General features: G+C 42.6%; 1 protein-coding gene across 1 annotated transcript; it reads left to right on the top strand.

Moving 5' to 3' along the window:
* The first annotated feature begins 3,711 nt into the window (after positions 1-3,711).
* LOC127667987 (olfactory receptor 8S1-like) lies at positions 3,712-4,641 on the top strand. The gene has a single exon (XM_052161398.1). It carries the CDS (start codon positions 3,712-3,714, stop codon positions 4,639-4,641), a length of 930 nt encoding a protein of 309 aa, XP_052017358.1.
* The last annotated feature ends 9,368 nt before the right edge of the window (positions 4,642-14,009 follow it).

Here is a 14,009-nt window from a genome sequence, read left to right on the forward strand (position 1 = left end):
GCTACCATTTACCAACTACTTAAACCTGCTGTCTGCTGTGTTACTCCTGAGAACTCCGTGCCTGCTACCTGCCCTCTGATACTGAGAGCAGTGTGGAAGCCATGAGGAAGAAATGAGTGTGTGCCTGGGACTGAGGTGACTGGAGACACATTGATTAAAGATGAACTTATAAGAATCTTGATTTATTTATTGATTTCTAGTTCCTCCTTTCAAGGGCGAAGAGAAGCCTGAGTTCAGGAGCCATTCTGAAATATGAGAGAATTCCTGCAAATATGATCCCATTTATTCACAAATATTTCTAGAAAGAAAAAGAATTACCAGTTACAGGACTTAGATGGTTGTAGAAAGGTTTCAGAACTGTTTGTTGTCAGCGCAGATTAGCTGAATCACTCTCTCCATCTGCAGCATGCAAAGACCAGGTAAACATGGTTCCAGCCAGAATTCCCCTGGCTACCTCTCGGAGCTGGTTATCCCCCCCTTCCCAGTGCATGGTCCTTCACTCACTATGGTCCTCTCTCTCTCTCTCTCTCTCTCTCTCTCTCTCTCTCTCTCTCTCTCTCTCTCTCCCCTCTCTCTCCCTGTGCCCTAATTACCCAGCTTGCTTCACCCTGCATCACCCCACCCTGCATTTCATTTTCTGTTTCTTCTTTCTCTTTAGCTTGGTGGATAACAACTGAATAATTCAGATTAGAATGACAAGCAGGTTAGAAATACAAATAACATTGTCATCACATTGTAAATTTGGGGAAATAAAACACACACACACACACACACACACAAAGAGAGCTGCACACACAGAGACACACATATAGCTACACACAGAGACACATACAGACACATATAGACACACATGTACACACACTAGTACACACACACACACACACACACACATGCACAGTGGTTAAATGACTTTGATATTTTTCTCCAGTACCACTTTCTCTCTGTTCTGGTCCTCTCTCATCTCATCCCTGGATCAGACATGGAAGGATTTTCTAGAACTGTCAGAAAGCCACATCAGAGCTGCTGAAACAAGGCTAGGAAGAAGTTATGGTATACAGAATAAAATGTAGTCGCTTTGTTCCTGATCCAATAAGGTGTGTTTGTAGACCACGGAGAGCTCACCTCTCCTTAGAAAACCCACCTTTAGTCTCTGGCACCAGACATGTGTGTATGGGCGTGGCAGGCATTGTCAGGACAAAATCTGCAGGTTTATTCACAATGCCCTTCAATCTTAAGTTCCCATTGCTTCGTTGTAAAGCTTGAGATCTGTCATGATTCCAAACATCCTATCCAGGGAGACACTAATCCAAACTTGCCTCCAGATAACCAGGTGACTCCCACATCTGTCTGGGCTCTGCTTTTCTTATGTGTTTCAAATACAACTTTCAGAATGTCCTCTGTGGGCAAATTCTCATTTCTTGTCTTATTCTAGGACAATTTATTCTAAGAAATGCCTTGGGCAATTTTTAAATAAATGCAATCTATTTATTTATTTTCTACTAACTCAGTATACTTCCTCAAGTTTGTCTCATATTTTATCTAGAGTCTATAGAAATGAATTGCTAAAATTAGTGTGCTTTCAAACACTAAGAAAGAAAATGATAAATTTTATTGTAGAGGCATTGCTTTGTTTTCTGGGACCCTATTTTTTAAAAAAATATTTGTAGGTTTAAAATCTGTGTGCCTGTCCATGTGGCTATATTTACATGTGTGCAGGGGCCCACAGAGGCTAGAAAAAAAGTGCCACATCTGGAGCTGAGATGCCCAGGGTGTATGAAGTGAACTGAGCTATGTCTTCTATTGCAGTACGCATCCTTCACTATTGAGCCCTCTCTCCAACCTCCTGGGACTCTTCTAGCAAAGACAAAAAATGCCTGTGAGGACCTTGGATTATGTCGTTAAATATCCTTGTGTATTTCACATGCAACCACTACAAAACGTTTTAATATTTTTTCTAAGTAAGAGAAATTTTGCACAAACATGAGAACTTAAGTTGGAACGTGGAAAGCCAGGTGTGGCCAGGAACTAACTCTAAGCCTGGAACTGGTGGCAGGGGTCAGAGAGACAGGAGCATAGCTGGGCCTTGTAGTCCACTAACCTCGCTCCAGGTTGAATGAGAAACGCTGTCTCAAGGAACAGGGTAGAGAGTCATATAACAGGCACGCCTATCCTCTGGGTTCTGCATAGGCCTGGGGAGTACATGCAACCACACACACACACACACACACACACACACACACACACACACACAGGCATGCGCAGACACAAGAGGTCTATGCTTTCCATTTAGTTTCTAAGATTAGAAACAATTCTATAAGGCAAATCATCCCTGGTGATTGCAGCTGGGGCTAACTCTGACAGAGGGAGGCGCTTCTTTTCACTCACGTGCCTCAAACTCCATCAGGGGTGCAGCTTCCTTACTGATGCTCAGACACCACGGTCTCTGTCCTTGGAAGAAATAGTTTGCTGATGTTGTTATCTACCAAGTGCTTTCTTCTATGGTCAGGAGACGAAGGACACATCTTAGAATGGAAAGCAAGGACTCGCCCATGCACTGTGGGTAAACTATTACTCATGCATTGGTAAAACACTCATGGAAAATGCACTGTTCAAATGCTGATTTTCCTAGCATAGAACCTCGAGAAAACACGTAAGTCCTGTAGAAGCTGAGGAACTCAGATCTCAGTCCACATCTTCACCTCTAGTGATTAAAAGTGTGAGGATCAGGGATGATGCTGAAACAGATTCACGGGCATTGAACAGTGTCTGTGAGCTAGACGTCCATATCTGATTGTCAGCCAGAGAAAGAGAAAATGACATTAAGAAGTTATAATTAACTGCATGGCTGCAACTACACATAGCTTATGTGCTTTATCACCTTGTTTATGTGTGTTCTTTCAGGCATTTTTTTTGTCAGTTTTTTGTCTTTTACGATTTTTTAAAAATAGCAACCTTAGGACATTGAAGGCCAATAATTGATTAGGCAGGTCATTGTCCTTCTTTCTTCCAAAGAGACTTTTTTTCTACAATACCCCCATGACAGCCAGTGTTATATGACCACCATCAATATATTTGAAAAGACATCTCTCTTTCCTTCCTGACTCTATTCTTGACCAGGCAACTACCATGACTCCAGTGACTCTTCCATTGAACTGAGAATTCCAGTCTTTTGAATCCACTCACGGTTTCGCTCTTTGGCCATGTTATTTTTTCAGATCCTTGGCTTTCTGTAGAAGAACATAGACCTAAAACAAACAAAGAAAACTAAACAACCCAAATTCCAACAGCCCATGTCAGAAGGGAAAGAATGGACAATGTGGGCACTTGGCTGTCATGATGACAAATTTGAGGTGTTTAAAATAACAACCTTTGGCCTGGAGAGATGGCTAAGTGGTTAAGAACACTGAGCGCTCCTCTAAAGGTCCTGAGTTCAATTCCTGCAACCACGTGGTGTCTCACAAACATTTGCAATGGGATCTGACGCCCTCTTCTAGTGTGTCTAAAGACAACTGCAGTACACTCATATACATAAAATAAATGAATCTAAAAAAATATCAAAGTTGTCATCATGTCTGGACCAATAGTGGACAAAATTTGGATCCTGAGGTATTGAGGAAATTATTTATTTGAAATAGAGAAGACATCACAGAAAAGGAGGTCATTGTATTACTTTTCTTTTTCAAATGCCAAGGGAAGATGCACTACTCAGCTATGAGGAACTTCAGTGTCGTCTCTGAGTTCATCCTCCTTGGTCTGTCTGCTGATGCTCAGGTCCAGGCTGTCCTCTTTGTGGTTTTCCTTGTGATCTATGTCCTGACCCTGACGGGGAACTCCATGATTCTGCTAGTGATAACAGCGGACGCTCGCCTCCGTTCTCCGATGTACTTTTTTCTGGGCCACCTCTCCTTCCTGGATCTCTTGTATTCATCAGTCTCCACACCCAAGATGCTGGAGAATCTGGTGTCTGAGATAAAAACAATCCCTGTGAAGGGTTGTCTGGCCCAGGCCTTCTTCGTGTATGCCATTGGGGGTACCGAGGCTTTGCTTCTTTCGGTCATGGCTTATGACCGCTATGCAGCCATTTGCCACCCTCTACTCTATGGCCAGATGATGAGCGACTGGTTCTGTCAGGGGCTTGTGTGGGGATCCTGGAGCCTGGCCATCCTGACCTCACTCACTAATACCCTCCTAGCTGTGAATTTGGACTTTTGTCACTATGGAACCATACACAACTACAACTGTGAGTTTCCTTCCCTCTTCCCTCTCTCCTGCTCCGATGTCTCCACTAACGTCACTGCCCTACTCTGGACTTTCGGCATACACGCCTCTGGAACCTTCCTTCTCGTGGTATGTTCCTACGGCTGCATTTTCTCCACTATCCTGAACATGAGCTCCACCGGGGGCAGGAGCAAGGCTTTCTCCACCTGCTCCTCCCACCTCACCGTAGTGACCCTGTACTTCGGTTCGGCCTGCCTGCGCTACGTCATGCCTACGTCGGGTTCGCCCGTGGAAACATTCTTCTCTCTACAGTACAGTGTCATCACTCCCATGCTGAACCCCTTCATCTACAGCCTGAAGAACAAGGAAGTGAAGGCCGCTATGAGGAAGCTGCTCGCAAGATGCTGCCAGCATTTTGGGTAAGTTCATCAGAGACACAGAGCGAAGTCTTGAGTAGACTGAAATCAGGATACGGAGTGCCGAAAGGGACAGCTCACTCAAGTCAGACGCTAAGTGTAAACGCTGGGATGTTTCGTCTGCAGGAAGGCCACTTCCTTCAGTGGCCCTCGTGTTAATCCTCTTTAGAGTCAAAACCTTAAACCACCTGACTCTTCTGTTATGAAATTAATTCTAAACTCATTTGTCTATTATTTCACCTTGAAGAGGATATTTCTTCATTTGTCTCCCTCCAAACCCCAGATACTTTCTATTTTCTTTAGTAACAGGATTCATTTTCTTTTGGGCAGAATTCCAGCATCGTTATATATGTATCCATATCGGTGCCTTTAACTACACTAGGGACGTTCCTGGGATGCTGTGTCTGGTCATTCTGTTCCAGCTCCAGTGTCTAGCCCATTGGTGTGATCAATTGATTTTTAAAATGGCTCAGACTATCCAGATTCCTGTATCTAGAATCTTTCAATGTGACTTCACAGCTTCCCCGTGTAATTTCCTCCTGTATGATGTCTGATATCTTTTCAATAATCCATCCCTGTAGCATAAGTTACATAAAAGTCTCCAATTCTAATGTACAACTTGGTCATTCCTTTACTTTTAAAAATGGTATTGGTATATATTCATTGTATGTTGTAATGAGTTTCATAAAGACATTTTCGAGAATTTCATTTTTCTGAATGGAAATTGCCACTACAATCGTGTATAATAAATGTCTACACTAACATAAAGTGCCCATGGGCTGATTGGCAATATATTTTCTTTCATCTCCTGGCCCTTGGCAATCATAGATCAACTTTCAATTACTATAATATTGCCTCTCCTAGAATTTCACATTGATGCACTCACGGTGTAAAGTCAATGTTTGTGTCTCCTTTCCCTTACCACTGTGATATTGATATATTCATTTACTCTCAAATCCGCATATATGAGTAGAAATATTTGTGAAGATGTATGCAGTTATCCACATGGGTAAATACCTAGGAGAGAAACTATGGGGTTGTATTGATTATAATATTCAAGTCTGTAAGAAACTGCCTTGCTACTTTTGAAAGGTCTGGACAATTCTGTTCTTATCAGGAGCATATGAAGACCCCTGTTGCTCCCTAGATCTTTGCTAATATTTGGTATTGAAGATATTTTTTTTAAACTTTCACATTCAAGTAGACTTAGATATGCTCAGTTTGTACTTTAAAACTATCATAAAGGAAACTGTAAGTCTGCATGAACCTTATGGTGAATTTTTTTTAACAGTTTTTGAGATGCAGTAGTATAAATTTGAAATAGGATCTTCCAAAACCACAGAGGAGCACAAATATTCACAAGTAACTTTATGAGATCCTGATACCAAAACCAGACAAAGAAAATTATATATTCTCAGGAAAAAAGTTTTCATTCAAGAATCTGAAAACAGAGCCTTCTAACTAATACCACAATTATTTAATCCAACATTTACTGTTTTAAATAAACTTTTGTCTTAAAATAGAGTGGGCTCTTTTTCATGCAGAGGAACATCCACATTCAAACTCCCATGCTTGTTCTTATTGTTTATAGAATCTCTTGGATGATCTGGGCAAATAAACATAGCTGGTCTATATAATTCAGTCATATCTATAGCAATTTTATCGTTATTGTCTTAAAAACAGGCATTGACAACAGTCAGGAATTCCTATAAACAGAAGGGTAAGAATTAAACATATTAGAGAAGAGTTGTCTATGTTGAAGAGAAAGTTAAGTGTTCTAAAGAGTACCAGTGAACAGGGTTGTGATGGTGATACTGTAAACAGAGACATTGTATCAAAAACAGTGAGCAGGGCCATAAGGATGATGTACTGTGAACAAAGACGCTGTATTAAACTAATCCCTTTGTGCACACTGTACAAATAAATCCACCCACTAATTATATCAGCAAAGGAAATTCTGCATCAGAGTTAAACAGACCAGGAAGACATCTAAGATTATTGTGGCAGTGAGAGAGACTCAGCTCCACTAACCCCAAAGGAAGGGGAACTTTTAAACACCAGAGTGAGTTAACAGAAGGTTCTGGATGACATTATCAGGGACGTCAGTCACTGGAATGTATCCAGCACATGGGGTCATTCTGAGTTTTCAAGAGTTTTCCTCTGAGTCTCTGATGTCAGAGAGCCACTACTGGAAATGCTTTCCCTGCAGTGCTTTTACTTAAAGATACTCACTACATCTTTGAGACAGACATTCCTGGGTTGTAAAGCTGGCTGGAGGTCAAGGTAGGAGTCATATACAGTTCAAAGGGGCAAACAAGTAACTTACACATCCACAGTTCACAAAATAAATTTAGAGGAAGGAATTTAGAGGCAGGAGAGATGGCTTAAGAGTGTTCACTGCTGTTGTAGAGGACCAGAGTTCAATTCCTAGTACCTACACTAGGAGGCTCACAACTGCCTGTAACTCTAGCCCCAGGGGACCTGATACCTTTATCTGCTTCCTAGGTTATCCCCACATAAATACACAAACACATATACACACATACTTAAAAATAAAGTAAACATTAAAAAAATCCAAAGTAACTGGGGCTGGAGAGGTGGCTTAGTAGTTAAGGCACTAGCCATCCGGGCTCTGTTCCCAGTACTGTACAACCCTCTTCTTGCTGCTCAGGCACACATGCAGCACACAGGCATACATTCAGGCAAGACATTTATACACATAACATAAAAGTAAATCGAGACATCCCTGGGAGGCCTGCCCTTTTCTGAAAGGAAATGGAAAAGGAGTGGATCTGGGGGAGGGGGAAGGTGTGGTAGGGAGGAGGGATTGGGCAGAGAGGAGGGAGGAGAAACTTCGGTAGGATGTTAATATATGAGAGGGAATTTTTAAAAATCTAAAAAGAAATCCCCTAAATTAAAAGGCTTTCATGTTCAATACATATAAGGAAATTGCTAAGCTAGTTAAGTAAAAAAAAAAACAAAACCCAAACAGTTAAGAAATTTAAGACATCAATACACTTATCTCTTAGATGTGCGAGCTCAGCTAGTCACTCATTGGTCACCTGGGTGTAGGCGCCCTTCTGCATTACTGCACTTGAGAAGTCTGCTCTTCTTATGTAACACTCTTAGAGAAATATTTAGAATAGGAAATCATGGGGGAAAAACAAAAAATAAGACAAACAAACACCAACCAATGGTGTGATTGCCAGAGTAATTGCAAACAGACAGAATACCTATTTGTATTCTGAGAGTCAGTGTTTCCTCATTGATTTCGAGTAGCACAAGATTAGTAGAATCTCGAAAATGTCTTCGAATGCTGAGCCTAGAAGATAATCCTGGTACATTATCTTCTTCATCTGCCTTCGGTCGCTGTAACAGAATATCTGAGACTTGGGAACTTGGAAGTGTGCTTAGGCTCTTGGTCTAAGTGTGACATTGGCATTCCACTGCTTGTAATTCATGTCAAAAACTGGGAGAGCAAGTGGTGTGTGTGTGTGTGTGTGTGTGTGTGTGTAAAATAGGAGAACTGTAGTGCCATGGAAGTGTTAGTTATCCCCCCAAAACCAGACAGGAGCCAATCTGATGCAACTCACAGCAGTGTCTTTATTCTATTAGAGCTCATTCTGGGTGCCCATCCCCCACAATGCACTGCCATCACACAGGATGGTCTTGGTGGTGGTGGGAATCCTGAATATCTATTGGGGCAAGGCTTTATAGTGAGCAGCAAGCAGGAAGTACATGTGCAAGCATCTAATTGTAAAGTTACTGTGGCCTTTAGCATAATTGGCTGGTGCTGGGAGTCATATTGTAAACTTAATTTCTTCTCCCCTCTGCACTGGTGCTCATTAGGCAAGGGGTGTGAGTTTGTAACCTGTGCAGGGAGTGTGAGTTTGTTGGAGGAATAACCTAGAGATGCTGGTCTTGTTGAGGGTGTAACCTGGAAATGCTGGTCTTGTTGAGGATTACCCTAGAGACTGGAGCTAGGCTCGGGTTTTGTTGGTGGGGGGCAACTTGAAAACTAATGCTAGGTAACAGCCTGTTACTTTACCTGAGTTCAAACTTAGGTCAGGTTCTCTAAAATGGAGTCTGAACTTAAAAGATTTGGCCTCTCAGGTCAATCTCCCTTATGATGACACACTCTAGTGGTGACAGATCTAGATGAACTAAAGCAAGAATTCCCACATCAGGAGAACTAACCCACAAGGTTCACAAGGAAGGCATTATTCATTCATGAGCTCTCCAGTCCAGGACTGAAACACCATTCCGAAGGTCTTACTTCTCAACCCCGCCATGCTGAAAAGCCAGGGTTCTAACACACAATCTTTGTGGGTGTGTGGGGAGCAGAAGAAGTAAGGAGTGGATGTGTCCTGTTTAACATGGACATGGTCTGTGTCAAGATCACCAATGCTGTGCCTTATACCTGTGGGAACGACAATGGTCTTCCCTGGGGCAGGCTCAGGGGAATGTTCAGGCCTTCTGCTGATCTGAGTACAGTCTGAACCTGCTCACTACAGAGACCTCCTACCAAGATCAGCTAAACCTGCCTCCTTGTTCATCTCCTGTTCAACTGTTTGCTATAAACCCGCCTCCTTGTTCAGCCCTATACTATAACCCTATGTCCCTGCTCCCCTCTATGCCACAAACACACCTCACTTCAGAGGCCTAAAATATACCCGCTGAGTTTCCAGGCTGCTGGTGCATCTCGATCAGAGTGTATAGCCCACCCAATCCCAGCCTCTCTCATGTGTCTGTCCTCCCTGTCACCCCCAGCAAGGTCAAGCCCAGAGACATGAAGGTCATGTTGGGGAAGGCATACATACTGAAACCATAGCAAACAAGAGTCATTTCTTCTGCCAAGGACTGGCACCCAGGTAGACAAAGGAGGCACCTTCCTAGAGAACAAGGGCGGTTGCTCTGTCTCTCTGGGGAAAGTTCTACTGGGATACTCACTCCATAGATCAGGTGGAACCTCTTTCTACTGGAAACCATATCAACCACATTTGCTGTGACTTGGTATGTAACCCACGAGAGCTCTTGGGACACTTTTCTCTCCTTCCTATAGTTTGTATTTTGTCTTCAAAATCACCTACAACTCTTCTCTTAAGGTGGAAGTATCCTCCTACTGTCTCCGTTTCTTCCTCTTTGGTCTGGCCTTTATATTTCTGCTTACTAACCTGATGCAACTGCCTCCAAATGACTCTGGGAGTGGGGTGAGAGCCATTAGTGCAGAAGAATATGAGGCATGAATGTGAGTAAAGTATATGATACACGTGTGAAGATAACGATACCAATTATTGTCTATACCAGCTACAAATAATTTTAAAAGAACTGATTCTCCTTCTTCCTTCTTTTTCCCTTCTCCTCTCCTCCTCCTCCTCCTTCTCCTTCTCATCCTCCTCGTCCTCCTCATCCTCCTTGTCCTCCTCGTCCTCGTCCTCCTCGTCCTCGTCCTCCTTGTCCTCCTCGTCCTCGTCCTCGTCCTCGCCCTCCTCCTCGTCCTCGTCCTCGTCCTCGTCCTCGTCCTCCTCCTCCTCCTCCTCCTCCTTCTCGTCCTCCTCGTCCTCCTCGTCCTCGTCCTCATCCTCCTCGTCCTCCTCGTCCTTGCCCTCCTCCTCGTCCTCCTCCTCCTCCTCCTCCTCCTCCTCCTCCTTCTTCCTCCTCCTCTTCTTGTAATAGCCCTGGGTCAAAATTCAGTTAATAAATAGTATAGAACTTTAACCATGACCAATTGATAATGTATTCTGAACACTGCCCATAAAGTACCTAAGTGAGTTATTAAAACCACACAAATAATGTGGTGTTATAGTTGATTTTTGAATGGACAACTGAGATAAGGAGAAGTTAAAAGCCTAGTCAGGAAAGACAGAAAGCAAGTTATGAAGGAGATATTTCACAGCCCCTGTGACTCAGTGGCCATCCCCACTAGCTCTCTGCAGTTATGTTTACTTTTTGTTGTTGTTGTTGTTTGGAGGTTTTTTTGTTTGTTTGTTTGTTTTTGAGACTGGGTTTCTCTGTGTAGCCCTGGCTGTCCAGGAACTCACTCTGTAGACCAGGCTGGCCTCAAACTCAGAAATCTGCCTGCCTCTGCCTCCCAAGTGCTGGGATTAAAGGCGTGCGCCACCACCGCCCACCTCATTTAGTTTCTAGATGTTGTCTCAGCTGAAGACTGGAGCACTTGTGAAGGTGCTTGCTAGAAAATGGATTTTTAAAATGACACCCACAATTTATCACTTCTCTGACAGTGTGGTTTCACACATAGCTTTGCTCTGCACCTTCTATGCAGGTTCTGTTGTTACAACCTAAGAAGTCAGACCAGAGATAAACTGATAATGAAATATCAAAGAGTGAGCAGTTCCATGCAGACAATGACAATGAGGTGATGTAAATTTTCTCTGGTTCTTTAGCTTAGGCCAGAAGGCAAAGGGCAACTATAAGATCCTTGAGTAAAGGTGGGCATCAAAGACCATGTTTCTAACCAGCTGCTTTTCATTTTTAAGGCTACAGCCAAATTAATGGAAGGATCTAAAGGGGGCCAGGACTGGAGTGTCAGGGTGACTGGAACCTGAAGGACACTGGGACCTGAGCAAATAATGCTGTCTAGAAGAGAGCGTGCTTCCTTGCACATATGCCAAACACAGCTATTGCTGTTCATACAGGGAAAAAAACAAGCCAGTGGCACCAATGCTTCTCCCCCCACAGTGATGTAAGTGGGTGTTACAATGTAATACTGTAGAGTGGGAAATACCCATCCAGTGTCTGCCACTGGGATTTCTGCTGAAGCTCCAAAAGGAAGATAATGCATGCCGCTGTATCCTCCTTCTAGAAAGTGATGATCTGCTATCTTATTAATTATACTATCTTATAACCCCTCTGCTGGGCTATACACAGGATGGCCTCTGAGTAAGCATTCAGTTATAATCTGAAGACCAAAGAAGACCCTCCCCACATACTGTTACTTCCTCTGTGAATATGAACTTCCTCTGACAAATATCGTCCTGAATGATGAATAGTTATTTATATATCGACCTACAACCAGCCTAGCACAGGACAGCCAAGCAGGAGGAAAACAACCAAGCAAGCAAACAAACAAACAAATGTATTAAAATCACACAGATTGGCCAGGGTCATCCTTAGAATCAAAAGGGAAAAAATTATGAAACAGGAAGATGACAAAGATGCTCAGAGCTTCTTAACAAGCATGCAAACTAACATTTTAGTGTTTATCCAATCAGAATGCACACAAGCTAACATTTTACTGTTTATCCAATCAGAATGCACACAAGCTAACATTTTAATATTTATCCAATCAGAATGCACCATGACAACATTTTGGTGTTTATCCAATCAGAATGGACCTATGATAGTATTTTAGTGTTATCTTTTTTCCATGTAGAATCTTTTGGCCTGGTGAGTCTGCGAGCCTAGTTACCAAGACTGTAAAGTTCCCCAGTGCTGAAAACTGTATTTATAGGGTAATGCACAAAGATAGGGGATCCAGGGCTAATACACAAAGACTTCTACTCTCCTAAAACATTTGGAAGTTTTCTTGAGAGCTACAAACCCTAAAATGACTGAGACCTCTCCCATGTGCCCAGGAAAACGTGATATTTTCTAAGGAAGTCTGTGTTCTACATGTTAGAATCCAACCAGATACAATCCATTTTTAAAAACCAGAGTTTCAACAACGGAGCAGGATAGGATCATCATGTTCCTAATGATGACAAAGTAAGAACCATGAGATATACATCATGTCCATGTCAACACAGACAGTGACTGTCACCTGACATGGTAAGAACCATGAGATAAATCATGTCCATGTCAATACAGATAGTGGCTGTCACTTGACATGGTAAGAACCATGAGATACATCATGTCAATGTCAACACATGGACAGTGTCTGTCACCTGACATGGTAAGAACCATGAGATTCATCATGTCCATGTCAACACATGAACAGTGACTGTAACCTGACATAATAAGAACCATGAGATTCATCATGTCCATGTCAACACATGAATAGTGACTGTCAACTGACATGGTAAGAACCATGACCTACATCATGTCCACGTCAACACATGAACAGTGACTGTCACCTGACATGGTAAGAACCATGAGATACATCATGTCCATGTCAACACATGGACAGTGTCTGTCACCTGACATGGTAAGAACCATGAGATACATCATGTCCATGTCAACACAGACAATGTCTGCCACCTGACATAATAAGAACCATGAGATACATCATGTCCATGTCAACACAGACAGTGACTATCACCTGACATGGTAAGAACCATGAGATACATCATGTCCATGTTAACACATGAACAGTGACTGTCACCTGACATGATAAGAACTATGAACTACATCATGTCCAAGTCAACACATGAACAATGACTATCACCTGACATACTAAGAACCATGAGCTACATCATCTCCATGTCAACACATGGACAGTGTCTGTCACCTGACATGGTAAGAACCATGAGATTCATCATGTCCATGTCAACACATGGACAGTGTCTGCCACCTGACATAATAAGAACCACGAGATACATCGTGTCCATGTCAACACAAACAGTAACTGTCACCTGACATGGTAAGAACCATGAGATACATCATGTCATGTCAACACATGAACAGTGTCTGTCACTTGACATGGAAAGAACCATGAGATACATCACGTCTATGTTAACACATGAACAGTGTCTGTCACCTGACATAGTAAGAACCATAAGATACATCATGTCCATGTCAACACAGACAGTGACTGCCACCTGACATAATAAGAACCATGAGATTCATCATGTCCATGTCAACACATGAACAGTGTGTGTCACCTGACATAATAAGAACCATGAGTTACATCATGTCCATGTCAACACATGGACAGTGTTTGTCACCTGACATGGTAAGAACTATGAGATTCATCATGTCTATGTCAACACATGGGCAGTGTCTGTCATAGGACATGGTAAGAACCATGAGATTCATCATGTCCATGTCAACACATGGACAGGGTCTGCCTCCTGACATAATAAGAACCATGAGATACATCGTGTCCATGTCAACAGAAACAGTGACTGTCAACACCTTAAAAAATGCTCAACTTCATTAGTCATTAGGGAAATGCAAATCAAAACAACCCTGAGATTTCACCTTACACCAGTCAGAATGGCTAAGATTAAAAATTCAGGAGACAGCAGGTGTTGGAGAGGATGTGGAGAAAGAGAAACACTCCTCCACTGCTGGTGGGGTTGCAAATTGGTACAACCACTCTGAAAATCAGTCTGGCGGTTCCTCCGAAAACTGGGCACCTCACTTCCAGAAGATCCTGCTATACCACTCCTGGGCATATACCCAGAGGATTCCTCA

The sequence above is a fragment of the Apodemus sylvaticus genome, chromosome 17 (genome assembly GCF_947179515.1).
Source record: "Apodemus sylvaticus chromosome 17, mApoSyl1.1, whole genome shotgun sequence".
Taxonomy (NCBI): Eukaryota; Metazoa; Chordata; class Mammalia; order Rodentia; family Muridae; genus Apodemus; species Apodemus sylvaticus.

What these genes read in the sequence shown, in the direction of transcription:
- LOC127667987 (XM_052161398.1), top strand. Translation starts at nt 3,712, where the DNA reads ATGAGGAACTTCAGTGTCGTCTCTGAGTTCATCCTCCTTGGTCTGTCT.